General features: G+C 47.4%; 1 protein-coding gene across 1 annotated transcript in view; it reads left to right on the top strand.

The window, feature by feature from the left end:
* Positions 1–3089: 3089 nt before the first annotated feature.
* sgcd (sarcoglycan delta) overlaps positions 3090–25983 on the top strand; it is a 195987-nt gene continuing 173093 nt past the window's right edge. Inside the window, exon 1 of the mRNA XM_033029213.1 lies at positions 3090–3168. Coding sequence (XP_032885104.1) covers positions 3160–3168 — 9 coding nt within the window. The 5' untranslated portion in view covers positions 3090–3159. The remainder of the gene's footprint in view (positions 3169–25983) is intronic.

The following is a 25983-nucleotide window of genomic DNA, read 5'->3' as shown; positions in this document are numbered from 1 at the left end:
GGAAAGCCGGGTCTGCATCAGTCTGATGTGATTTTGTTTCACCTTACACATTCAGAATGAGTTTTGGTCTGTTCCTTCATCCAGTCACCCGTTCAATCGATCCTTGTGCTCGCGAGTTACATATTCTAACCACTCTTCGAAAACAGAATTTGAAAATCACGGATGTGTTTGAACAAGCCCTTGATTATGTTCATGCTGTTTAGTGATGTTGGAAGCTGTGATATTCCTCATCCCACCGCTCTGACCTGTCGCAGTCGTACCTCACGGCCCATTCAGTGTCTACCCAGATGAACGGATTATACAGACCTGATTGCTTTTATGCATTCACAGCTTGATGCTCAAGGCCATTTGGAACGGAGACGAGGAAACACTTTTTCACACAGAGAGTTGTGAGTCTGTGCAATTCTCTGCCTCAGAGGGCGGTGGAGGCCGGTTCTCTGGATACATTCAAGAGAGAGCTAGATAGGGCTCTTACGGATAGCGGAGTCAGGAGATATGGGGAGAAGGCAGGAACGGGGTACTGATTGGGGATGATCAGCCATGATCACATTGAATGGCAGTGCTGGCTCGAAGGGCCGAATGGCCTACTCCTGCACCTATTGTCTATTGCCCTGAACAGAATAAGCTGGATGACACGCAGATCAGGGTAGAAATCTATTTCAGATCTACCGCACATCATACATCGATGCCGACCAAGGTGTCCCATTTGCCCATAACCTTCTAAACCTTTCCGATCCATGTACCAGTATTTTAAATGCTGTTATAGTACCCACCTCAACTACCTCCTCTGGCAGCTCGTTCCATGTGCCTAGCACCCATCGAGTGAAAAAAGTTGCCCCTTAGGCTCCTATTAAATCTTTCCCCTCTCACCTTAAACCTATGTCCACTGGCTCTTGATTCCCCTACTCTGGATAAAAGACTGAGCGTTTATCCTATCTACTCTTGCTATTGAGGGAGTGCAGCGTAGGTTTACAAGGTTAATTCCCGGGATGGCGGGACTGTCATATGCTGAGAGAATGGAGCAGCTGGGCTTGTACACTCTGGAGTTTAGAAGGATGAGAGGGAATCATATTGAAACATATAAGATTGTTAAGGGCTTGGACACGCTAGAGGCTATAAACATGTTCCCGATGTTGGGGGAGTCCAGAACCAGGGGCCACAGTTTAAGAATAAGGGGTAAGCCATTTAGAACGGAGACGAGGAAACACTTTTTCTCACAGAGAGTTGTGAGTGTGTGGAATTTTCTGCCTCACAGGGCGGTGGAGGCAGGTTCTCTGGATACTTTCAAGAGAGAGCTAGATAGGGGTCTTAAAGATAGCGGAGTCAGGGGATATGGGGAGAAGGCAGGAACGGGGTACTGATTGTAGCAATATTACAAAATTTTGAGATTTTAAAAATGAAGTCTGCAATTTATCCCATCAGATAAAGCATAAAAAGAAGTTTAATTTGACACCTAATTCACTTTCATATCTCAAGTATTTAAAAAGTTATGGCCATTTTCATACTGGGAAAAGAGCATCTATGGATTTTCTATGGACATAACAAAAAAGCTGTGATCGTGGACAGTCAAAAGCCCATAACTTTCTTAAAAATTAAGAGAACTGAATGAAATTTTCAGTTATCGTAGATTGAAGCATTCTGAAACAAATATAAAATAATCTTTCTTGGATGACCTGAAATTAAAGCATATAATTATTTAGTTACCCAAGTGTAGCTAATTTCAAACTTCAATTACTAGATCTAAACATCTATCCATTTCTTAATAAATGATTAACATTTTTAAATAGCCTAAGTGTCCAAATAATATTCATAAATAATTCACAATAAAACATGATTTTAAAATCTCATTTACATTAATTTATAGGCCAAATGGACGGAATTTAGTGTTTAATTGCTGTAAATTAAAGTCAATTTTAAATCAGCTTTCTAGTGGGTTCCTGTGAACGCGCTGGTTTAGAACGTTCACATTGCGGTAGATTTGTGCCCTCAAATGCCCAGAAAAATACTGCGGGATATAATGCGCCCAAAATGAGCTACTCGCAATATTAAACTTTGTATAAAGGGATCTTAAGAAGCCCTTTTTAATGTAAAAATAAACAGCCTACCTTCTATTATTTGCTCTATGCAACCCTGACAGCTGCCGGTGGTTGCGGGTTTAGAGATTGATTTTTAAACTACTATAACTATTATACGAGGCCTTTAAAACTAATAATAGCTTTTGCGACGGGGTCTTCCAGCGATTTTTCGTTAATAATTAACTAGGCTGAACATCTTCGATTTGAACAGCCTAGAGAAAATCGCGTTTTAATCCCGCCCCCCTCTAAACGGTGCCAAAATCGCGCACACCCGCAGCGGCAGATTTTCAGCGACGCTTCAGGTAGGCTTTGCAACATACCTACTGATTGGTGATGATCAGCCATGATCACATTGAATGGCGGTGCTGGCTCGAAGGGCCGAATGGCCTACTCCTGCACCTATTGTCTATTGTCTACTCCTCTCACGATTGCATACATCTCTGTAAGATCACCCCTTAAAAGTCTATTTTTGTTTTGGGTTAAAAGATTGATGCAACCATCAATTTGTAAATTGTGAAGAAATATGGAGTTAAGTTTATTCTGTTATACTAAGTGTGAAGTGGAAAAAATACGCACTCATTTTGGTGGAGATTTAATTTAGTTTAGTTTAGCTCAGAGATACAGAGTGGAATCAGGCCCTTTGGCCCACCGTGTCCGCGCCGACCAGCGATCCCCGCACATTAACACTATCCTGCACATACTAGGGGCAATGTTTACATGTACTACGTACGTCTTTGGAGTGTGGGAGGAAACCGAAGATCTCGGAGAAAACCCACTCGGGTCGCGGGGACAAACTCCGTACAGACAGCGCCTGTGTTCAGGATCGAACCTGAGTCTCTGGCGCTGTGAGGCAATAACTCTACCGCTGAGCCACCGTGCCACACAGATTCTTGTATAGTTGCATTGTTATATAAGCAATATAAATGAAGTAAAGTTCTATCCTATATTCAACCGGACTTAAGATAGAGGCAGGGAGAGTGTGGGGGTGAGATATCTCACTTTATTTTTCTTTCCAGGACTTCCGACTGAATCCAACCCACGAGGATAGGATGGAGGTTTTATTGCAGAAGGGACTGATCTTCTGATGCCGAAGGTAAGATAGTTTGTGGGGGGAAAGGAATGAAAGAGTTGAAGTCGTCAAGTGGAAGAGGATAAATATTCCGTCACTCAGCAGTATAAAAACTTGAACATGTTGGAAAACTGTGAGTCATCGTTAGTTTCTTTCGCCCAAAAGTGTGTGGAGGAGGAGCAGCGCGGAGGAGGAAGGAACTGCAGCAGAGTTGCTGCCATCATCTGAAGCCCCTGTCCCACTTGGGAAACCTGAACGGAAATCTCTGGTGGCCTTGCGCCCCACCCGAGGTTCTCGGAGGTTTTGGTCACTCTCCCTAATGGTCGAAAGTGGTTTCCATGTAATCGAGGATTCTTCTATATTGCTGCGAGTATTTCAACAAATTCAAAACCGGCCTCGACTAAAAATAGGTTGCCGTTTGGTCTAAGCCAGTGGAGTGGGGTCGGTATTTACTTACAGGCAGTCGAAGGCCATCTGGGGCGACAGATGGCACAATGGGCTAAGTGTTCGGCTGGCAACCGGAAGGTAGCCGGTTCGAATCCCGCTTGGAGTGCATACTGTCGTTGTGTCCCTGGGCAAGACACTTCACCCACCTTTGCCTGTGTGTGAATGTGTGTGAATGTGTGTGAGTGATTGGTGGTGGTCGGAGGGGCCGTAGGCGCAGATTGGCAGCCACGCTTCCGTCAGTCTGCCCCAGGGCAGCTGTGGCTACAGAAGTAGCTTACCACCACCGAGTGTGACTGAGGAGTGAATGAATAATGCGATGTAAAGCGCCTTGAGTATTAGAAAGGCGCTATATAAATCCCATCCATTATTATTATTATTATCTCCTTCACTGACCGGCCATTTTGATTGGCTCATTGGAGTTTTCAGCAAAGCTCCTGTAGGATATTTGGTTTTTAGGACCTAGAAGATCCGCCGGAAGGTAAAATGCCCGCTAACTTTATTAAACTACTTAAAACTGTCTCCACTCCTTCTCCCCCCTTTCTCTCCCCTTCTCTTCCCTTCTCTCCCCTTCTCTCTTCCCTTCTCTCCCCTTCTCTCCCCTTTCCCCCCCTTCTCTCTCCCCTTCTCTCTCTCCCTCCCTCCCGCGCTCTCTAAAGGACTTACCGTTGTCTGTGACAGCCGTTTACCTTCCTCTTCATCGCGCAGACAGCGCTCCTCCGCTGTCCATGGCCCCCACCTTCGCGATGTGTGTGTGTGTGTGTGTGTGTGTGTGTGTGTGTGCGGTCGGTAGCAAAGATCCTGTAGGACTCATGGAAACCTTGGGTGGGGCGCAAGGTCACCGGAGGTTTCCGTTCAGGTGGGACAGGGGCTTGACCAAGGATGACCAAGAGGCCATTCCCACAAGTAAATTATTCGTGATGGTCTTGATGACTAAGGGCATCACATGGCCCAGTGGTAGAGTTGCTGCCTCACAGCATTGGGTTCCATCCTGATTACGGGCGCTGTCTGTACAGAGTTTGTACGTTCAACCCCGTGACCTGCGTGGGTTTTCTCCGGGCGCACCGGTTTCCTCCCACGTCCCGAAGACGCGCAGGTTTGTAGGTTAATTGGCTTTGGTAAAAATTGTAAATTGTCCCCAGTGTGTGTAGAATAGTGCTAGTGTGCGGGGGGATCGCTGGTCGGCGCGAAGGGCCTGTTTCCGCGCTGAATCTCATAAGTCTAAAGTCTAATATCGCCTCACGTTAGATCCCTCGAAAGAATCAGAATCACACTTTATTCGCCAAGTATGTTTTGCAACATACGAGGAATTTCATTGGCCAGGTCAGTCATACAATTTAAAGCACCAGATCAGTCAAAAACACATTTTAACATCAACATCCACCACAGTGACTCCTCCACATTCCTCATTGTGATGGAAGGCGAAATAAAGTTCAAGTCCTTCCCTTAGTTCTTCCTCGATCATGGGCCTCGAGCCCCCGTTGATGGGACGATCTTGACTCCCGTAGCCGGCGGCGTTCGGACCCTCCGCGTCGAGGCGATCCGCTCCCGCATCGGGGGGGGGGTGTCAGCTCCCCCGCGCTGGGCGATCGAACCTCGCGTCGGGGCTGGTCGAACCTTCCGCAACGTTGGTGCTTCCTGATTAGCCTCTCCCGAGACAGCGAGCTCTTGATGGTAAAGTCCGCGGTGGCCGCGGTGGGAGCGATCCTGGGCAAGGGATCAGCTCCGATGTTAAGTCGGCGCTCCGCGATAGGGCTCAAAGTCAGTCCGAGGGGGCTTCCAGCTCCATCGATGGAAGGCCGCAGAGCGCGCCGGAGAATGTGATCCGAAAATTAATCCCTTCTTCGGTAAACTAAGAATTTGAAAAAATGTTTCCCCGATCCCCTCCCCCTCCCCCCTCCCACCACATAAAACAAACCAAAGAATATTCTTCAATTAACTTTCAAGATCGTAAGGTGAAGCATTTTCTTGTAACGCGCAGGTAGAAAGTGAAATAGTGGTCAACCATTAAACACGTTCTGTGGGAATAGCATTGTAAACTCTTCCATTAAGTTATTAATTTTGAAACGAAGAAACGTCCGTTGATACCTCCGTAGATAATTATGCAGGACAATTTTTAAGTGACACCACCATAAATTTTCTGCGCATTCATGATGTCAATTAGTTTAGTAATAGATTTTCATGTTTAATGACCTGGTAAAATAAAGATTGCTGTTGTGCATGCAACATAGCTTTTCTAGTTATGAATTAGTTTAATTAAAATGCCAAGTCCTTTGCAAAATTTGGCGTCAAGCTGTTAAAAGCGACTGCTCCCCACATGGATGGTGTTGCATTTGTAACTCTGCAAATTGATTCATAAATTAATTTTCAGGGAGTGATTTACGACTAAGTACACATCGTAAAATTGTCACACTTCCAATTCTGTTTTATGCAGCAAGACATTAATACTTATGAATAGAATTGGCAATTGATCATCAGATGAAGCAGCAACAGGGGAAATAATTTTAGTTTAGGTTAGTTTAGAGATACAGCGCGGAAACAGGCACATTCGGCCCACCGAGTCCGCACTGACCAGCGATCCCCGCACACTAACACTATCCTATAGACAATAGACAATAGGTGCAGGAGTAGGCCATCGGCCCTTCGAGCCAGCACTGCCACCAATGTGATCATAGCTGATATCCACAATCAGTACCCCGTTCCTGCCTTCTCCCCATGTCCACTGATTCCGCTAGCTGTAACAGCCCTATCTAGATCTCTCTTGAAAGTATCCAGAGAACCGGCATCCACCGCCCTCTGAGGCAGCGTCATAGACCCCATGACTCTGGTCGGGTGGGACTGGGTGGGCCGAAGGGCCTGTTTCCATGCTGTATCTCTAAACAACTTAACTGTGAAATTGTTTAAGAAGGAACTGCAGATGCTGGAAAATCGAAGGTAGACAAAAATGCTGGAGAAACTCAGCGGGTGCAGCAGCATCTATGGAGCGAAGGAAATAGGCGATGTGAAGAAGGGTTTCGGCCCGAAACGTTGCCGATTTCCTTCGCTCCATAGATGCTGCTGCACCCGCTGAGTTTCTTCAGCATTTTTGGGTACCTTAAACTGTGAAATTGACTGATACTGTTCTAATGCTGAAAGCAGAGTGAAATCATTGAGATCCAGCTGTACCTGCTATGATCTACAATGAAGTGTTTGCTTAGCGCCATCGTGAATTATAACGGGGATTAAAGATGCAGCACGGAAACAGGTCCTTCAGCCCACTTAGTCTCTGCCACAGAAGGCAGTGGAGGCCAATTCACTGGGTGTATTCAAGAGAGAGTTTGATATAACTCTTAGGGCTAAAGGAATCAAGGGATATGGGGAGAAAGCAGGAACGGGGTACTGATTTTGGATGATCAGCCGTGGTCTTTTTGAATGGCGGTGCTGGCTCGAAGGGCCGAATGGCCTACTCCTCCATCTATTTTCTATGTTTATGAGCCCCGAAGACCAGCGATCCCCGCACACCAACACTATCCTACACACACACACTAGGGACAATTTGCAATTTTATCCAAACCATTTGACCTACAAACCTGTACGTCTTTGGAGTGTGGGAGGAAAGCGGAGCACCTGGAGAAAACCCACGCAGGTCACGGGGAGAGCAGCTGTAGTCAGGATTGAACCCAGGTCTCTGGAGACGTAAGACAGCAGGTGTACCTCTGTACCACTGTGCTACCCGTGACAGTAATATACTTAAAGCTAATTAACTTAGCATTTCCAGTCAATGCAGAACTGTAATCAATAAAAGCTGATGAAATATTGAACTACATAACCTAAAAGTGCAGTGTGTAATTTGGAAGAAGCAATGATCAAGTTGTACACTGCTTCATAACAAGAGGATTTCAGTATAGGAGTAAAGAGGTTCTTCTGCAGTTGTATAGGTGAGACCACATCTGGAGTATTGTGTCTAGTTTTGGTCTCCGAATTTGAGGAAGGACATCCTTGTGGTCAAGAGCGGAACTCGCTATCAAAACATGGAGGGGACAGGGGACACACTTTTTTGGTGGCCGCATGCGCACACTCACACACACACATGTGAGGCTTCGGAGGCTCAATCCAGCGCTAAATGCAGCTCAACTCTGCCTGTCTCGCCGGGCTGGCCATATGACATATGACAGTCCCGCCATCCTGGGAATTAACCTTGTAAACCTACGCTGCACTCCCTCAATAGCAAGAATGTCCTTCCTCAAATTAGGGGACCAAAACTGCACACAATACTCCAGGTGTGGTCTCACTAGGGCCCTGTACAAATACATTTTACAGTTATACCAAGCCAATTAACCTACAAACATGTATGTATCTGGTGTGTGGGAGGTAACGGAAGATCTCCAAGAAAACCTACTCAGGTCACGGGGAGAAGGTATAAACCCCGTACAGGCAGCACCCGTGGCCGGGATCGAACCCGGGTCCCTGGTGCTGAAAGCGCCGCAAGGCAGCAACACTACCGCTGTGCCACCGTGGCCGCCCTGGTCTCCAAACGAGTAACTGGAACATTTGTTGCTGTCGGCGATGCAGGTAAAAGCCACGAGGCTGAATCCTACTGGAATGTTACAATAATAGCTCAAACATCAGCGGCAGCAGCTCAGCGGGCATCTGCAAACTCACATCCCATTGTCCTGGGAGCTCTGCCTTCCTGCAGCGTTTATACACTGAGCTTACGGTTCTAAATCACAGTGCTGCCTTTCCAGAGATCGATATTATTTCAAAGAAATTTGTCACTTGCCTGACTTTGTCCCCTCCCTCCTCTCTTCCAGCTTTCTTAACCCTACTACAATCAGTCTGAAGAAGGGTCTCGACCTGAAACGTCACCTATCCATGTTCTCCACAGATGCTGCCTGACCCGCTGAGTTACTCCAGCACTCTGTGAAACATCACCTATCCATGTTCTCCTGTGGGGGGAGGGAAAGTTGTTCATGAGGGCATCTGAGAGGTTTCCATGGATTGGTTGGGATAGGTTACTGATGCCATTTAAGAAGGAACTACAGATGCTGGAAAATCGAAGGTAGACAAAAGTGCTGGAGAAACTCAGCGGGTGCAGCAGCATCTATGGAGCGAAGGAAATAGGCAACGTTTCGGCCGAGACCCTTCTTCAGACTGAAGGCTGTCTGCAGCATCTCAAAATTAGCAGTGATTTATTAAAACCAAGATTATTGTGTGCAGTTTTGGTCTCCAAACTTAACGAAGGACTTTCTTGCTATTGAGGGAGTGCAGCGTAGGTTCACACGGTTAATTCCCGGGATGGCGGGACTGTCATATGTTGATAGATTGGAGCGGCTGGGCTTGTACACTCTGGAGTTTAGAAGGATGAGAGGAATTCTTATTGAAACCTATAAGATTATTAAGGGTTTGGACACGCTAGAGGCAGGAAACATGTTCCCGATGTTGGGGGAGTCGAGAACCAGGGGCCACAGTTTTAAAATAAGTGGTAAGCCATTAAGAACGGAGACAACGAAAAACCTTTTCACCGAGAGAGTTGTGAGTGTGTGGAATTCTCTGCCTCAGAGGGCGGTGGAGGCCGATTCTCTGGATACTTTCAAGAGAGAGCTAGATAGGGCTCTTAAAGATAGCGGAGTCAGGGGATATGGAGAGAAGGAAGGAACGGGGTACTGATTGGGGATGATCGGCCATGATCACATTGAAAGGCGGTGCTGGCTCGCAGGGCCGAATGGCCTCCTCCTGCACTTATTGTCTAATGTCTATTGTCTATTAAACAAATGTCTTAACCCACAAAGAGCTTACCTTATCTACTCCATGTTTGGGAATGTTTCCTTGCTCTCAAACACTTATAAGGTGCTTGTTCATCCATTCAGCAGAGCTGATGGAGATTGTTGCCGAAGCCATGTAGACCGTAGCTGGTCTTGTGCGTGCAATATTACAAACATAGAAACATAGACAAGATGTGCAGGAGTAGGCCATTCGGCCTTTTGAGCCTGCACCGCCATTCAATATGATCATAGCTGATCATCCATAATCAGTACCCCGTTCCTGCTTTCTCCCCATATCCCCTGATTCCCTTTGCCCCAAGAGCTAAATCTAACTCTCTCTTGAAAACATCCAGTGAATCGGCCTCCACTGCCTTCTGTGGCGGAGAATTCCACAGATTCACAACTCTCTGGGTGAAAATGTTTTTCCTCATCTCAGTCCTAAATGGCCTACCCCTTATTCTTAAACTGTGACCCCTGTTTCTGGACTTGAGAAGGAATAAGCCCGAATACTGGGGTTTCATCAGACGTTTGACAAAATGTCTCTAGCTTTCTATCACTTGGAGCGCAGGAGGATGAGGGGTGATCTTATAGAGGTGTATAAAATCATGAGAGGAATAGATTGGGTAGATGCACAGAATATCTTGCATAGAGTAGGGAAATTCAGGACCAGAGGACATACTGTAGGTTTAAGATGAAGGGGAAAAGATTTAATAGGAATCTGAGGGGTAACATTTTCACACAGAGGGTGGTGTGTGTATGGGACGAGCTGACAGAGGAGGTAGTTGGGGCTGGGACTATCCCAACATTCAAGTTACCGTTAGGTACATGGATGGGACAGGTTTGGAGGGATATGGGCCAAGCGCGGGCAGGTGGGATTAGTGCAGCTGGGGCATGTTGGCTGGTATCAGCAAGTTGGGCCGAAGGGCCTGTTTCCACACTGTATCACCCTGTGACTTTGCAGATCATGTGGCAGATAGATTTGCTGAAATGTAATATGCTTTTCCTGCCCGAGGCTGTTTCAATTTTGAGAAAATTGGCAACGTTACTGCCTCCCATGGCAGGCTGCATTGCTTCTCGTTGCTTCATTCTAGGGCGGTACAGAGGTGCAGCGGGTAGAGCTGCTGCCTCACAGTGCCAGAGACCCGACTTCGATCCTCATTTCGGGTGCCGTCCGTACGGAGCTTGTACGTTCTCCCCGTGACCGCGTGGGTTTTCTCCGGGCGCTCCGGTTCCCTCCCACATTCCAAAGACGTGCAAGTTTGCAGGTTAATTGGCTTTGTAAATTCACCCTAGTGTGTAGGACTAAGAACCAGTGGACATGTGATCGATGGTCGGCATGAGTTCGGTGGGCCGAAGGGCCTGTTCCCACACTGTAGCTAGACACTCTTTACACCAAGTGCTGGAGTAACTCAGCGGATTAGGCAACATCTCTGGATGGGGGATTTTTTTTGGTTGGGACCCTTCTTGTTCTCCAGGGAAGCTGCCTGACCCACAGAGTTACTCCAGCACTTTGTATCTTTCTCCTGACTGTGTAGTTCTTCTCAAGAAAATTATCCTTTGCAGTGGATTGTCTGAACTGTTGAATTGCTTATTGCTTCCATTCATGGATCAAATTACCACTCATTCACAGGCAGGAATGTATTTCCTTCCTTTTAAGACCAGCTGAAAATCCTTCGAGTAAAATCTGTTTGTAACACGATGGCGCAGCGGTAGAGTTGCTGCCTTACAGCGCTGGAGACCCGGGTTCGATCCTGACCACGGGTGTCGCCTGTACGGAGTTTGTACCTTCACCCCGTGACCTGCGTGGGTTTTCTCCGGGTGCTCCGGTTTCCTCCCACACTCCAAAGCCATACAGGGTTGCAGGTTAATTGGCCTGCTATAAATGTAAAATATCCCCAGTGCGTGTAGGATAGTGTTAGTGTGCGGGGATCACTGGTGGCTGCGGACTCGGTGGGCGGCGCCCTGGTTGGCTGCGGCTGCATTGACTCTCGTTAGGGATAGCGGTAAGTTTTCTACAATCCGGCTTCATAACTTGCAGCGGGCAGGCTGCAAGTTAACGTACGATCATGGGGCATTACTGAGATTACAACGGTTAAGCAGTAGAGACTACTTGGACGTTGAACTCGAGGAACGCCTGCACTGTCTCGGACTGCTGCGTCGGGAGGACCCAGCGGCCTGCAGAATTGCGGAGACATTCACAAACACTGGCCGCTGCAGAAGGACACGGAGGCGGCGCTACAGAAGACAGAAGCGGGGCTGTCGAAGTGGGCTAACGGCGAGGCTAAAGGCTAACCCGTGGAGGACACCGCTCCCAATCCGTTCTCCTGTCGAATGTCCGCTCTCTGGAAAATAAAATGGATTATTTACATCTGGATCTCACAACAAAAAGGGAGGTGAGAGACTGCTGCGTTATAGTTTTGACAGAGACATGGCTAAACTCATCTGTACCTGATGCGGCTGTTAGCTTAGGGGGGCTAACAACTTTCCGGCTCGACAGGGACACTGTTTTGACTGGTAAATCCCGGGGTGGGGGTGTGTGCATCTACACAAACAACAGCTGGTGTAATAATGCTACCGCTGTTTCCAGCCACTGCTCTCCGGACATAGAGTTTTTGACTGTGAAATGCAGGCCATTCTATCTGCCACGGGAGTTTACTGTGGTTAGCATTACTGCTGTATACATCCCCCCCGCGGCCAACACTAAGGAGGCTCTGCGTATTCTCTACCGTTCCATCAGTGAGCTGCAAAGAAATCATCCAGAGGGCGTTGTCATTGTTGCTGGGGACTTTAACCAGGCCAACATGAAGACTGCCCTCCCTCATTTCCATCAATATGTGGACTTTGCTACACGTGGAGAGAATACGCTGGACCGGGTCTACAGTAACATCAAGCAGGCTTTCAGAGCAGTACCCCGGCCTCACCTCGGCTCCTCTGACCACCTCTCTGTAATGCTCATCCCAGCCTATAAGCCCCTGCTGATCAGAGAGAAACCCACTGTGAAGCAGGTTAGAGTCTGGTCTGAGGGAGCTACAGAAGCACTCCAGGACTGCTTTGAGTGCACGGACTGGGACATGTTCAGGACAGCAGCCACTCGTAACCAAAACATCAATGTGGATGAGTATGTCATGTCTGTGTCGGGATACATACAGAAGTGCATGGAGGACGTCACTGTCATCAGGAACATCACAACCCGGGCCAACCACAAACCTTGGATTACTGCAGAGGTGCGTGCCATGCTGAAAGCACGAAATGCGGCTTTTAAATCTGGTGATTTGGGGGCTCTGAGAACAGCGAGAGCCAACCTCAACCGCGAAATTAGGAAAGCAAAGCGCGCCCACGGACAGAAAATCCAGGGTTTCTTCCAGGATGATACCAACACCAGGAACATGTGGGAAGGCATCCGGGCCATAACAAACTACAAGGCCCCTCAGATGTCTTGTAAGGATGACACAGACTTTCTAAATGAACTAAATAATCATTTTGGCAGGTTTGAGGCACTGAACACCACTACAGTGAGGAAATTAGAGCCTCAACCAGGAGAACAGACACTGTCTTTTGAAACTGCTGAAGTCCGCAGAATCCTGGAGGGTATTGACCAGCGAAAGGCAGCCGGACCGGATAACATACCGGGGCGTCTGCTTAGGGGATGTGCCGACCAGCTGGCTCTGGTTCTGACAGACATTTTTAACATCTCCCTGAACCAGGCCATTGTTCCATCATGTTTCAAGACAGCCACCATCATACCAGTTCCCAAAAAGTCTACAATAACCTGCCTGAATGATTACCGCCCCGTAGCACTCACACCAATAATAATGAAGTGCTTTGAGAGGCTTATTAAGCAGCACATGGTCTCTAAACTCCCCTCCAGTTTTGACCCGTTCCAGTTTGCTTATCGCCCGAACCGCTCCACAGAGGATGCTATCTCCTCTGCAGTCCACCTGAGCCTACAACACCTGGAGGAGAGGAACACCCACGTGCGGATGCTGTTTGTTGATTTCAGCTCAGCATTTAACACGATAATCCCCCAGCATCTGGTGAGCAAACTGGCACCCCTAGGTTTCAATACCATACTATGCAACTGGATCCTGGATTTCCTTTCTGAAAGACCCCAGTCTGTGCGGGTGGGGAAGAACACCTCCTCGGTCATCACACTGAGCACCGGCTCCCCTCAGGGCTGTGTCCTGAGTCCGCTGCTCTTTACATTGATGACACATGACTGTGTCGCCAGGTCCACTACTAACCACATCATCAAATACGCGGATGACACAACAGTAGTGGGCCTCATCCGCAATAACGACGACCAGGCATATAGAGAGGAGGTGGAACAGCTCGTGAGCTGGTGCAGCAGGAACAACCTTCTCCTAAATGTGAACAAAACCAAGGAGATTGTCGTCGATTTCAGAAGGAAAATTCAGCCCAGTCACACTCCACTTTGCATCAACAACTCAGCAGTGGAGCAGGTGAAAAGGATCAAGTTCCTGGGGGTGCATATAACGGACACCTTAAACTGGCCCACAAACATTACATCTCTGGCAAAACGGGCACAGCAGCGGTTGTACTTCCTCCGCAGGTTGAGAAGTTTACACCTCCACCCTCCCATCCTCGCCACTTTCTACAGAAGCACAATTGAGTCGGTCATGACCAGCTGCATCTCTACGTGGTGCGGCAGCTGTACAGCTGCGGACTGGAAGTGCCTTCAGAGAGTGGTGAGGACAGCGGAAAAAATCATTGGGACTTCTCTTCCTTCCATCATGGACATGGGGTACAAGCGCTGTCTGATTAGAGCTAAGGGCATTACCAGAGCCCCCACACACCCACAATATGGACTGTTTATACTGCTTAACTCTGGGAGGAGGTACCGCAGCATGAAGAGCGGGACAACCAGGTTCTGCAACAGCTTCATCCCCCAGGCCATAAGATTACTGAACAATCAACAAAACCGAGGCTAGAACTTTTTAAATATCGACACTTTTTAAAAACTTTTAATATATATTTATTTTACAGAACCATGAGGCATTTTTATGGACGCACCTAGCACTTTTACTTTTACTATTTACCTGATTTGGAGAGTCAAATGCAACAAAATTTCGTTCAAGGTGCACTGTGTCTAGGTGTATATCTGAATGACAATAAAGTTTTCATTCATTCATTCATTCATTCATTCATTCATTCATTCATTCATTCATTCATTCGAAGGGCCTGTTTCCGCGCTGTATCTCTAAACTGCTGAGGTGCATTTCATGTGTAGGGAGGAACTGCAGACACGGGTTTAAATTGAAGATAGCCACTAAAAGCTGGAGTAACTCAGCGGGACAGGCAGCATCTCCTGAGAGAAGGGATGGGTGATGTTTTGGGTCGAGACCCTTCTTCAGACAACCCTAATGCAGTCTGAAGAAGGGTCTCGATCCGAAACGTCACCCATTCCTTCTCTCCAGAAATGCTGCCTGTCCCGCTGAGTTACTCCAGTTTTTTTGTGTCTATCTGAGGTGCATTCCATGATGTTGTTGTCATATCAGAGGCACTTCACCAGTCATATGTGAAATGTATGGTTGTAGTTCTGCATCCCGTCCACCAGGGAGTGCTCTGTGGAAATGGAAAACCAAATCACGTTTGCTTTCTACACAACACCAACCTGGGGATTGGAATAGAAGAACGTTCTAGCGCGAAAAAAGGTACAGAGTGCTGGAGTAACTTAGTGGGTCAGGCAGCATCTCTGGATTTCTTGATAGGTGACGTTTCGGATCGGGGCCCTTCTTCAAACTACACAGAACACTATACAATGGTTGCTTCCATGATAGATATATGGAAGTATATAAAATTATGAAAGGCATAGATAGGGTAAACATAAAGTCATGGTGTCATACTGCATGGAAAAAGGCCCTTCGGCCCAACTTGTCCATGCTGACCAAGATGCCCCATCTAAGCTAATTCCATTTCCCTGTGTTTGGCCCTGATCAGAATCAGAATCAGAATCACACTTTATTCGCCAAGTATGTTTTGCAACATATGAGGAATTTAACTGGCCAGGTCAGTCATACAATTAAAAGCAACAGATCACTCAAAAACTACATTTTAACATAAACATCCACCACAGTGACTCCTCCGCATTCCTCACTGTGATGGAAGGCAAAATAAAGTTCAAGTGTCTTCCTTTTGTTCTTCCACGGTCGGGGGCCACCGTTGAAGGGACGGTCTTGACTCCCGTAGCCGGCGGCGTTCGGGCCCTCCGCGTCGAGGCGTTCAGCTCCCGCATCGGTGGGATGTCAGCTCCCCCGCGCCGGGCGATCGAACCTCGCGTCGGGGCTGGACGAATCTTTCTACACTTTCCCTGTCCACGCACCCGTCCAACTGTTTTTTAAAGCTGCTATGATTCCTGCCTCAACTACTTCCTCTGGCAGTTCAAGTTCAAGTTCAAGTTCAAGTGAGTTTGTCGTCATGTGTCCCTGATAGGACAATGAAATTCTTGCTTTGCTTCAGCACACAGAACATAGTAGGCATTTACTACAAAACAGATCAGTGTGTCCATATACCATAATATAATATATAGACACATGAATAAATAAACTGATAAAGTGAAAAACAGATAATGGGTTATTAATAAACATTCTGAAAGTGTTATCTCAAACTTTTCTGAGCTTTAATGATGACTTAATATAATACTAGAGTTTGTCAACTTAGTATTATAACAATTAATACAACAGTTGGTCACCCGTTCCTTCTCTCCAGAGACGCTGCCTGACCCGCTGAGTTACTCCAGCATTTTGTGTCTACCTTCGGTGTAAACCAGCATCTGCAGTTCCTTCCGACACAACTGTGGTCTGTCCATTTGTCTCCACTCCTCTTGCTCACCAGTCTCTAGGCAACACCAGACGTTGACCTTCATCTAACTAGAGTAGCGAGCAGCTCATCAAGTGGCAGAGAGAGTCAAGTCTTCGATGAGAATCATTGTTCACGCTTTGAAGTCATCTTACACTATTTATTTAGGCTATTGTGTGAAGCCAAGCGATCTCAAATCATTCCAAGTGATCCCATTTCTGATCAATTTGAGTGTGTACATGCAGAGGGACAGGAAACAGTTCAACTGTTCACCTGCACCCCCTCCGACCTCATCTACTGCATCCGCTGTTCCAGGTGTCAACTTCTCTACATCGGTGAGACCAAGCGCAGGCTCGGCGATCGCTTCGCCCAACACCTCGGCTCAGTTCGCACTAACCAACCTGATCTACCGGTGGCTCAGCACTTCAACTCCCCCTCCCATTCCCAATCTGACCTTTCTGTCCTGGGCCTCCTCCATGGCCAGAGTGAGGCCCACCGCAAATTGGAGGAGCAGCACCTCATATTCCGCTTGGGTAGTTTACACCCCAGCGGTATGAACATTGACTTCTCCAATTTCAGGTAGTCCCTGCTTTCTCCCTCCTTCCCCTCCCCCTTCCCATCTCTCCCACAAAGCCCACTGTCTCCGCCTCTTCCTTTCTTTTTTCCGCCCCCCTCCCCTCCCCGACATCAGTCTGAAGAAGGGTCTCGACCCGAAACGTTGCCCGTCCTTTCTCTCCATAGATGCTGACTCACCTGCTGAGTTTCTCCAGCATTTTTTGTCTACCTTCGATTTTTCCTGCATCTGCAGTTCTTTCTTAAACAAGCTGAAACTATCCGTTGCTTTCCCAAGGGCGCGATCAATCTTATCCACACTCATTCATCCAGTCAAAACATAATAGTAGCTAGGAACTGCAGATGCTGGCTTACACCGAAGATAGACACAAGATGCAGGAGCAACTCAGCGGGACAGGCAGCATCTCTGCAGAGAAGGAATGGGCGACAGTTCCTTCCTGCACATTTTTCTGCTTCACTGTGAAATAGAGTCATAGAGTGATACAGTGTGGAAACAGTCCCTTCGGCCCAACTTGTCCCAGCTACACTAGTCCCACCTGCCTGCCTTGGGCCCATATCCTTCCAAACCTGTCATATCCAAGTACCTGTCTAACTGTTTCTTAAACGTTGGGATAGTCCCAGCCTCAACGACCTCCTCTGGCAGCTTGTTCCATACATCCACCACCCTTTGTGTGAAAAAGTTACCCCTCAGATTCCGATTAAGTATTTTCCCCTTCACCTTGAACCCATGTCCTCTGGTCCTTGATTCAGCCACTCTGGGCAAGAGACTCTGTGCATCTACCCGATCTATTCCTCTCATGATTTATGTGCCTATTTCTCCTCCTCTCTCCAACAAGTCTCAGTCTAAAGAACGGTCTCAATATGAACCATTTCCCATTCCTGCTCTCCAGAGATGCTGCCTGCCCTGTTGGGCTACTCCAGCATTTTGTGTCCATCTTAAATATAATAGTAACCCAATCCTATCCTATCTAGACATCTTAATTGCAGCTCCACTCTAAAGGGGCTGTCCCACTTGGGCGACCTAATTGGCGAGTTTAGAACAGTTTAAAAAATGACATGTTGAAGACCTCCTTCGACTATGTAGAAGACTAGCTACGACTAGCTACGACTAACTTCGGGAAAATTGGACACTGAATAGTGGAGAGTGAAGACGACCTCCTTCGATCTCCTTCGACCTCCCTTCGACTATGATGAAGACTATCTACGACTACCTTCGACTACCCTCGATTACCTACGACTAACATGCCGACCTACTACGACCTACTTCGACTAAACCTACGAGTAAAAAAAGTATCGATTTTTTCCATGGCGACCTTTTTTTATTCGCGGGCATTTTTTAACATATTGGAAAAAAACGCCGCGACCCAGCTGAGGCCTCGAGTACGCGGGGACCACTCTCGAGCATGAAGGAGAGTTACGAAGACCTCCTACGTCCTCGTGTCGGCCATGGCGCGAGTATGAGTCGAGGGCAAACTCGCCAGAACTCGCGGATTAGGTCGCCCAAGTGGGACAGCCCCCTTTAGGAGCAAACCCATTCCACCAATATAATCAGTATCCTTCTACATGAATTAGCCACAGTACTTCATCTTGATCTGATGAGTAACTTTAACTCTTTTATCTAATTAATGGTCTCTGAACCTCTTCATCTTTGTATCTCAACCCCAACTACTTCAATTAACAGAATTAATGTCATCAAATTAGACGAGGGTGACTCGATTTAAGGTACCAAGTGATGTTGAAGCTAGCAAATAAAAATATATCGAGATGATATGGCCAGAGTTATTTTACAGGCGGAAATTACAAATGGAGTATAATGTTTGTTTAGAAACTTTAAAACTCTTATTTCAAAACTGGCAAGTATTAATTTTTCTTTTGACAGCAACGTGCAATTATGCAGCAACTGCAATGTTGTCATTTCACCGAGGCAATTCATAGATGTCATAGAGATAAAATCTAAAGCCCTGGGCAGCAGGCAAAAGAAGCTGCTTACTGCCTGTAATTTGAACTTAAAGGGCCTGTCCCATTTAGGCGATTTTTTTCAGCGACTTGCCGGCACCCGTCATAGTCACAGCAGGTCTCTGAAAATGTTCAACATCTCTAGTCCTATACTGAAATCCTCTTGTTAGGAAGGCCAACATTCCATTAGCTTTCTTCACTGCCTGCTGTACCTGTGACGAACCTTTCTAACAAGTTAAACGTCTCCGCTGACTCTGTCAGAATTCCTCACTATTTTGAACAGTTCTATTAAGTCCACCCTTAGACTTTCATAGAACCATAGAAACATAGAAAATAGGTGCAGGAGTAGGCCATTCGGCCCTTCGAGCCTGCACCGCCATTCAATATGATCATGGCTGATCATCCAACTCAGTATCCTGGGCCTGCCTTCTCTCCATACCCCCTGATACCTTTAGCCACAAGGGCCACATCTAACTCCCTCTTAAATATAGCCAATGAACTGGCCTCAACTACCTTCTGTGGCAGAGAATTCCAGAGATTCACCATTCTGTGTGAATAATGTTTTTCTCATCTCGGTCCTAAAAGATTTCCCCCTTATCCTTAAACTGTGACCCCTTGTTCTGGACTTCCCCAACATTGGGAACAAACTTCCTGCATCTAGCCTGTCCAACCACTTAAGAATGTTGTAAGTTTCTATAAGATCCCCCCTCAATCTTCTAAATTCTAGCGAGTACAAGCCGAGTCTATCCAGTCTTTCTTCATATGAAAGTCCTGACATCCCAGGAATCAGTCTGGTGAACCTTCTCTGTACTCCCTCTATGGCAAGAATGTCTTTCCTCAGATTAGGAGACCAAAACTGTACGCAATACTCCAGGTGTGGTCTCACCAAGACCCTGTACAACTGCAGTAGAACCTCCCTGCTCCTATACTCAAAACCTTTTGCCATGAATGCTCATATTCATATTCAAAGATGAACCTTCACAGCTTGTACTATCTCTCCACTTAGCTGAAGTGTTCTATCCACGCTAGCTGATACACCCACAGGTCACCAGGAGTTGTGTACCTTCCTACCTATGTGGATAGCAGTAGCAGGATATGTCTGAGTCAGCATGGATTTACGAAGGGGAAATCATGCCTGACTAATCTTCTGGAATTTTTTTAAGATGTATCTAGGAAAATGGACAAGGGAGAGCCAGTGGATGTAGTGTACCTGGACTTTCAGAAAGCATTTGACAAGGTCCCACATAGGAGATTCGTGGGCAAAATTAGGGCACATGGTATTGGGGGTAGAGTGCTGACATGGATAGAAAATTGGTTGACAAACAGGAAACAAAGAGTAGGGATTAACGGGTCCGTTTCAGAATGGCAGGCAGTGACTAGTGGGGTACCGCAAGGCTCGGTGTTGGGACTGCAGCTTTTTACAATATATATTAATAGCCCTGTCCCACGGTACGAGTTCATTCCAAGAGCTCTCCCGAGTTTGCCCTGATTCGAACTCGGAGATTTACGGTAATGGCCGCTCGTTGGTACTCCGGGCTCTCGTGGACATTTTTCAACATTTTGTAAAATCTTCACCAGTCTTCCCGTGCTTACCTGCCGTTAGCGAGTCTTCCCGAGTTCCTGCCGTTAGCGTTACGAGCCGCTAAGGGACACTAAGAGATGATTGAGGGGGGATCTTATAGAAACTTACAAAATTCTTAAGGGGTTGGACAGGCTAGATGCAGGAAGATTGTTCCCGATGTTGGGGAAGTCCAGAACAAAGGGTCACAGTTTAAAGATAAGGGGGAAGTTTTTTAGGACCGAGATGAGAAAATTATTTTTCACACAGAGAGTGGTGAATCTGTGGAATTCTCTGCCACAGAAAGTAGTTGAGGCCAGTTCATTGGCTATATTTAAGAGGGAGTTAGATGTGGCCCTTGTGGCTAAAGGGATCAGGGGGTATGGAGAGAAGGCAGGTACAGGATACTGAGTTGGATGATCAGCCATGATCATATTGAATGGCGGTGCAGGCTCGAAGGGCCGAATGGCCTACTCCTGCACCTATTTTCTATGTTTCTATGTCCCCGAGCTCCGACGTACCCGCTACGTTCATTCTCCGTGCTTACCACGAGTTTGATTTTTTTTAAACTCGGGAGAGCTCTTGGAATGAACTCGTACCGTGGGACAGGGCTTTAAATAATTAGATGAAGGGATTAAAAGTAACATTAGCAAATTTGCAGAAGCTATTGTCTATATTCCATATGGACACAAAAATTGACAAATCTACAAATCAAACAAACCTCAACAAATAATAGAACTTACTGGTGATATAAATGCTCTGTTTATATATGATACTCATTAACGCTAGATAATTCAAAGAGACAGACTCTGAATTGATTTTAAATGTGGCAGAATTGTAGACATCGGTGGGCAATTGAGAGTAATGATATGCAGATTAACGTAGAAACAAGGAACTGCAGATGCTGGTTTATACCAAAGATAGGGACAGAGTGCTGGAGTAACTCAGTGGGTCTGGCAGCATCTCTGGAGATAAAGGATGGGTGATGTTTCAAGTCGGGATCCTTCTTCAGGCTCTCAAGTGAAGAGGGATTAGTAGATGGGTCCAAACCAGAAATGTCACTCATCCTCTTTCTCCACAAATGCTGCCTGACCCGCTAAGTTGCTCCGGCACTTTGTGTTAATCTACGCAGCAGATAGATAGAGGCCGCACGGTGGCGCAGCGGTAGAGTTGCTGCCTTGCAGCGTCAGGGAACCGGGTTCGATCCTGACTACGGGTGCTGCCTGTATTGAGTTTGCACGTTCTCCCCGTGACCGGCGTGGATTTTCGCCGGGCGCTCCGGTTTCCTCCCGCACTCCAAAGACGTGCGGGTTTGTAGGTTAATTGGCTTCAGTAAAAAATTATAAATTGTCCCCATTGCTTTATGGGCCTGTCCCACTTACCCGACTTTTTCATCGACTGCCGGCACCCGTCATAGGTCGCCGAAAATGTTCAACATGTTGAAAATCCAGCGGCGACCAGAAAGACGCTACGACTCTTTGGGCGACTGAGGAGACGACTCACGGCCATACAGGTGACACCCTGGTGACCATGTTGCGGGGTGAAGCCTGTATGGTCGTGAGTAGTCGCCCTAAGAGTCGTACCTTGTTCTGGTCGCCGCTGGATTTTCAACATGTTGAACATTTTCGGCAACCTATGACGGGTGCCGGCAGTCGCCGAAAAAGTCGTGTAAGTGGGACAGGCCCTAATGCCCCTGTCCCACTTAGGAAACCTGAACGGAAACCTCTGGAGACTTTGCGCCCCACCCAAGGTTTCCGTGCGGTTCCCGGAGGTCTTTGTCAGTCTCCCTACCCGCTTCCACTACCTGCAACCTCCGGCAACCACCTGCAACCTTCGGGAACCGCACGGAAACCTTGGGTGGGGCGCAAAGTCTCCAGAGGTTTCTGTTCAGGTTTCGTAAGTGGGACAGGGGCATTAGTGTACACAGATCGCTGGTCGTTCTGGCCCCTAGGTTGGGACTAGTGTACGGGTGATTGATGGTCGGTTGGGTCGAGAGGGCCTGTTTCCATGTCTCCTTCCACGGGAAAACATATTCAGTGTACGATTTACGGATATATTTCATGCCACCAAGCAATCTCACGCTCTTGTTATTGTTGTCAGCCCAAACCCGACCTCCAGACATATTAGCCAACACCTCTGTCTGTAGATTGCCTCATTACAGGTAGCTACCAGCATCCAGGATAAATCGTCTTTGAAATGCAAATATAACTTGGCCCACGGACTTCTCCAAGAACTTGCATGCAGGTGTTTCATCCAAGAGTTCCTCTGGGCTCCACCTCAAAGGCATCTGGCACAGGCACAAGCCCTGGATCGCACGGTGCATGCCAATTTATATGGTAAACATACCATCTCACGCATCTCAGCTCAACTTGAACTTGTAAATAAACCATGATGATAACATCGTTCCAAACGTCCGTGACAAAAAGAAAATAATTCAGATTCAATCATTTGTTATTCAAGTTGTTTTAAAAAAAAATGTACTTTTAAATTTAGCACCGAGCTAATCGAAGAGCTGGTGCAGATCCAGGTGTAGAGATGGCACGGTGGCGCAGCTGGTAGTGCTGCTGCCTCACGGCTACAGAGACCCAGGCTCCATCCTGCTCTCAGGTACTGTCTGTGTGGAGTCTGCATGTTCTCCCTGCGACCGCAAGGCTTTCCTTCCACTTCTCAAAGACGTGCGGGTTTATAGGTTAATTGGCCTCTGTAACTTGTCGCCAGTCCTCAGAGGGCGGTGGAGGCCGGTTCTCTGGATACTTTCAAGAGAGCACTAGATAGGGCTCTTAAAGATATCGGAGTCAGGGGATATGGGGAGAAGGCAGGAACGGGGTAATGATTGGGGATGATCAGCCATGATCACATTGAATGGCGGTGCTGGCTCGAAGGGCCGAATGGCCTACTCCTGCACCTATTGTCTATTGTCTATTGTCTATTGTGTGTCCAGAGGCTGAGAAAGTGGGATAACCTAGAACTGGTGTGAGCGGATGAACGTTGGCCAGCATGGACTCAGTGGGCTGAAGGGCCTGTTTCCATGCTGTATCTCTAACCTAAACTCTTCTTTGAATGTGAGACTTTTCATATTCTGTGCTAGATTTTAAAATAGTAGTAATAAGGATCATTTTAATTTCAAGAATTATAAAACAAAACTGACTTTCTGTTCTGTGTTCAAGAAGGAACTGCAGATGCTGGAAGATCGAAGGTAGACAAAAATGCTGGAGAAACTCAGCGGGTGCAGCAGCATCTATGGAGAGAAGAAATAGGCGACGTTTCGGGTCGAGACCTTTCTTCAGACTGACGAAGGGTCTCGACCCGAAACGTCGCCTATTCTTCCCTCCATAGATGCTGCCTGACCCGCTGAGTTCCTACAGCATTTTTGTCTACCCTCTGTTCTTGGTGTGTACCTTGCTCTTCATTCATTTCTTCTGGGACCAGTCTTCTAGTCTAGCTTTTGTAAGAATGGAGGGAATTACATCCAAAACAATCGAGCACTTAACATCATCATGAGCTAATTTCAAAATTAAGCAGCCGCAGTTAGCATTGGAGTAATATTTGAATAAAAGAAGAAACAAAATGCCAGACTAACTCAGCGGGTCAGGCAGCATCTGTGGAGAACATGGATAGGTGACGTTTCACAGAGTGCTGGAGTAACTCAGCGGGTTTCAGCAGCATCTATGGAGCTAAGGTAATAGGCAACGTTTCAGGCCGAAACCCGCAAGGGTTTCGGCCCGAAACGTTGCCTATTTCCAGAAGGGTTTCGGCCCGAAACGTTGCCTATTTCCTTAGCTCCATAGATGCTGCTGCACCATAACTCAGTGGGTCAGGCAGCATCTGTGGAGAACATGGATAGGTGACGTTTCACAGAGTGCTGGAGTAACCTAGCGGGTCAGGCAGCATCTGTGAGAACTGGATAGGTGCAGGCAGCATCTGTGGAGAACATGGATAGGTGACGTTTCACAGAGTGCTGGAGTAACTCAGCGGGTCAGGCAGCATCTCTGGAGAACATGGATAGGTGACTTTTCGGGTCAGGACCTTTCTTCTGACCCAAATCTCTGTCCATGTTCTTCAGAGATGTTGCGTGACCCGCTGAGTTACTCCAGCAATTTGTGTCTTCTTTCGTGAACCAACACCTGCAGTTCCTTGTACCTCCTGATATTTGAATGAGTTCGACAAGAGCTACAACTAAAATTAGATGTCGTGGAAGCCTTAGGAGAAGGCCTGACCTGATGTGTTGGAAGGAACTGCAGATGCTGGTTTAAACCGAAGGTAGACACAAAATGCTGGAGTAACTCAGCGGGCCAGGCAGCATCTCTGGAGAGAACGAAGGGTGACTTTTCGGGTCGAGACCCTTCTTCAGGCCCTGAGTCATAGGAGAAGACCTGACCTGAGTTTGTGCATGGATAGGAAATGTTTGGAGGGGTACGGGCCAGGTAGGACTCGTGTAGATGAGGCATCTTGGTCGGCATGGGCAGGTTGAGCCGAAGGGCCTGTTTCCGTGCAGTCTGACTCTGGGACTCTGAAGAGTTTGCTGGAGGCTGGAGTTTAATTTAGTAGATTATTGGAGAAATTACTGTAGTGAATGTTTTGAGTTCTGTAACCTTTAGTTGCATCATCGACCACCTATTCATAATTAGATTCCTCAGTTTTATATTGCACTGGTTCCACTCTCTACACCTGCTCCACAAATCTACTTTATCTATGATTAGTTCCATTTAAAAAAAAATAAACTTCAATCCAAGAGGTGTGCCTAGAACAGGATTTACAGCATGAATTGAGAAGTCTTGTTGTTTCGGGAGGAATTGCTGAAGCCACAGCAAATAACTCGGTCCATTCTGGAATAAATGAGTTTTATCAGCGTAAGCATTTGCCTGTGCATGAATGTCAATTTATTTTTGCCATCAGTGCCTTTGAAGTGGAGTGTGATTGGGGACCGGGGTCGAGGGAGGAGATGGACGCAACGTTTCCCAAGTGTCTTAAGATGGCGGCACCTCGCGGCAGCGGCCTCTGTAGTCCGTCTGTCTTTTAAAAAAAAAAATTATATTTGGTCCTGATGAGTGTATAGTTTGGTTGTTGTTTATATATCGTTTTTAGCTGTGTATATGTGTGGGGCGGGGTGGGGAAACCCTCTTGGGTCTCCGTTGTCGTTGGGGCCTAGCACCGTGGAGCGGCCTCCAACCAGAACGACCTGGGGTCTCCAGTCGCGGAGCCTGCGGACTCACCATCGTGGAGCTGGCCGGCTTCGGAGCGTGGAGAGCTGTGGTGGCGCGTGGCTGCGACCCGACTTCGGAGCTTGGGAGGCTCCAGCCGCAGGTCCGGTGGACGGTGACATCGGGAGCTCGCGGGTCCCTGGTGGGAGACCGTTTTTCGGAGCTCCCGCAACGGTAACTTCTCCCGCCCAGATTTGTGGGGTTGAAGGCGACCCGGAGCGGGGCCTTACATCGCCCGGCGCGGCTTTAACGGCCACGGGACTTGCCATCGCCCGCCGGGGCCTCCAACATTAAGACCCGGAGTGGGGCCTTACATCGCCCGGCGCAGCTTTAACATCCGCGGGACTTGCCATCGCCCGCTGGGGGCTTTAACATCGGGAGAAGAATGGAAAACAGGGGAGAGGCAATGACTTTGCCTTCCATCACAGTGAGGAGGCGATTCACTGTGATGGATGTTTGTGTAAATTGTGTGTCTTGGTTCTTTTCTTGTTGTGTGACTGCAGAAACCAAATTTCGTTTGAACTTCATTTGAGGTTCAAATGACAATAAA

The sequence above is a fragment of the Amblyraja radiata genome, chromosome 11 (assembly GCF_010909765.2).
Source record: "Amblyraja radiata isolate CabotCenter1 chromosome 11, sAmbRad1.1.pri, whole genome shotgun sequence".
NCBI classification, from domain to species: Eukaryota; Metazoa; Chordata; class Chondrichthyes; order Rajiformes; family Rajidae; genus Amblyraja; species Amblyraja radiata.
This window is presented reverse-complemented; position numbering and strand designations above follow the sequence as displayed.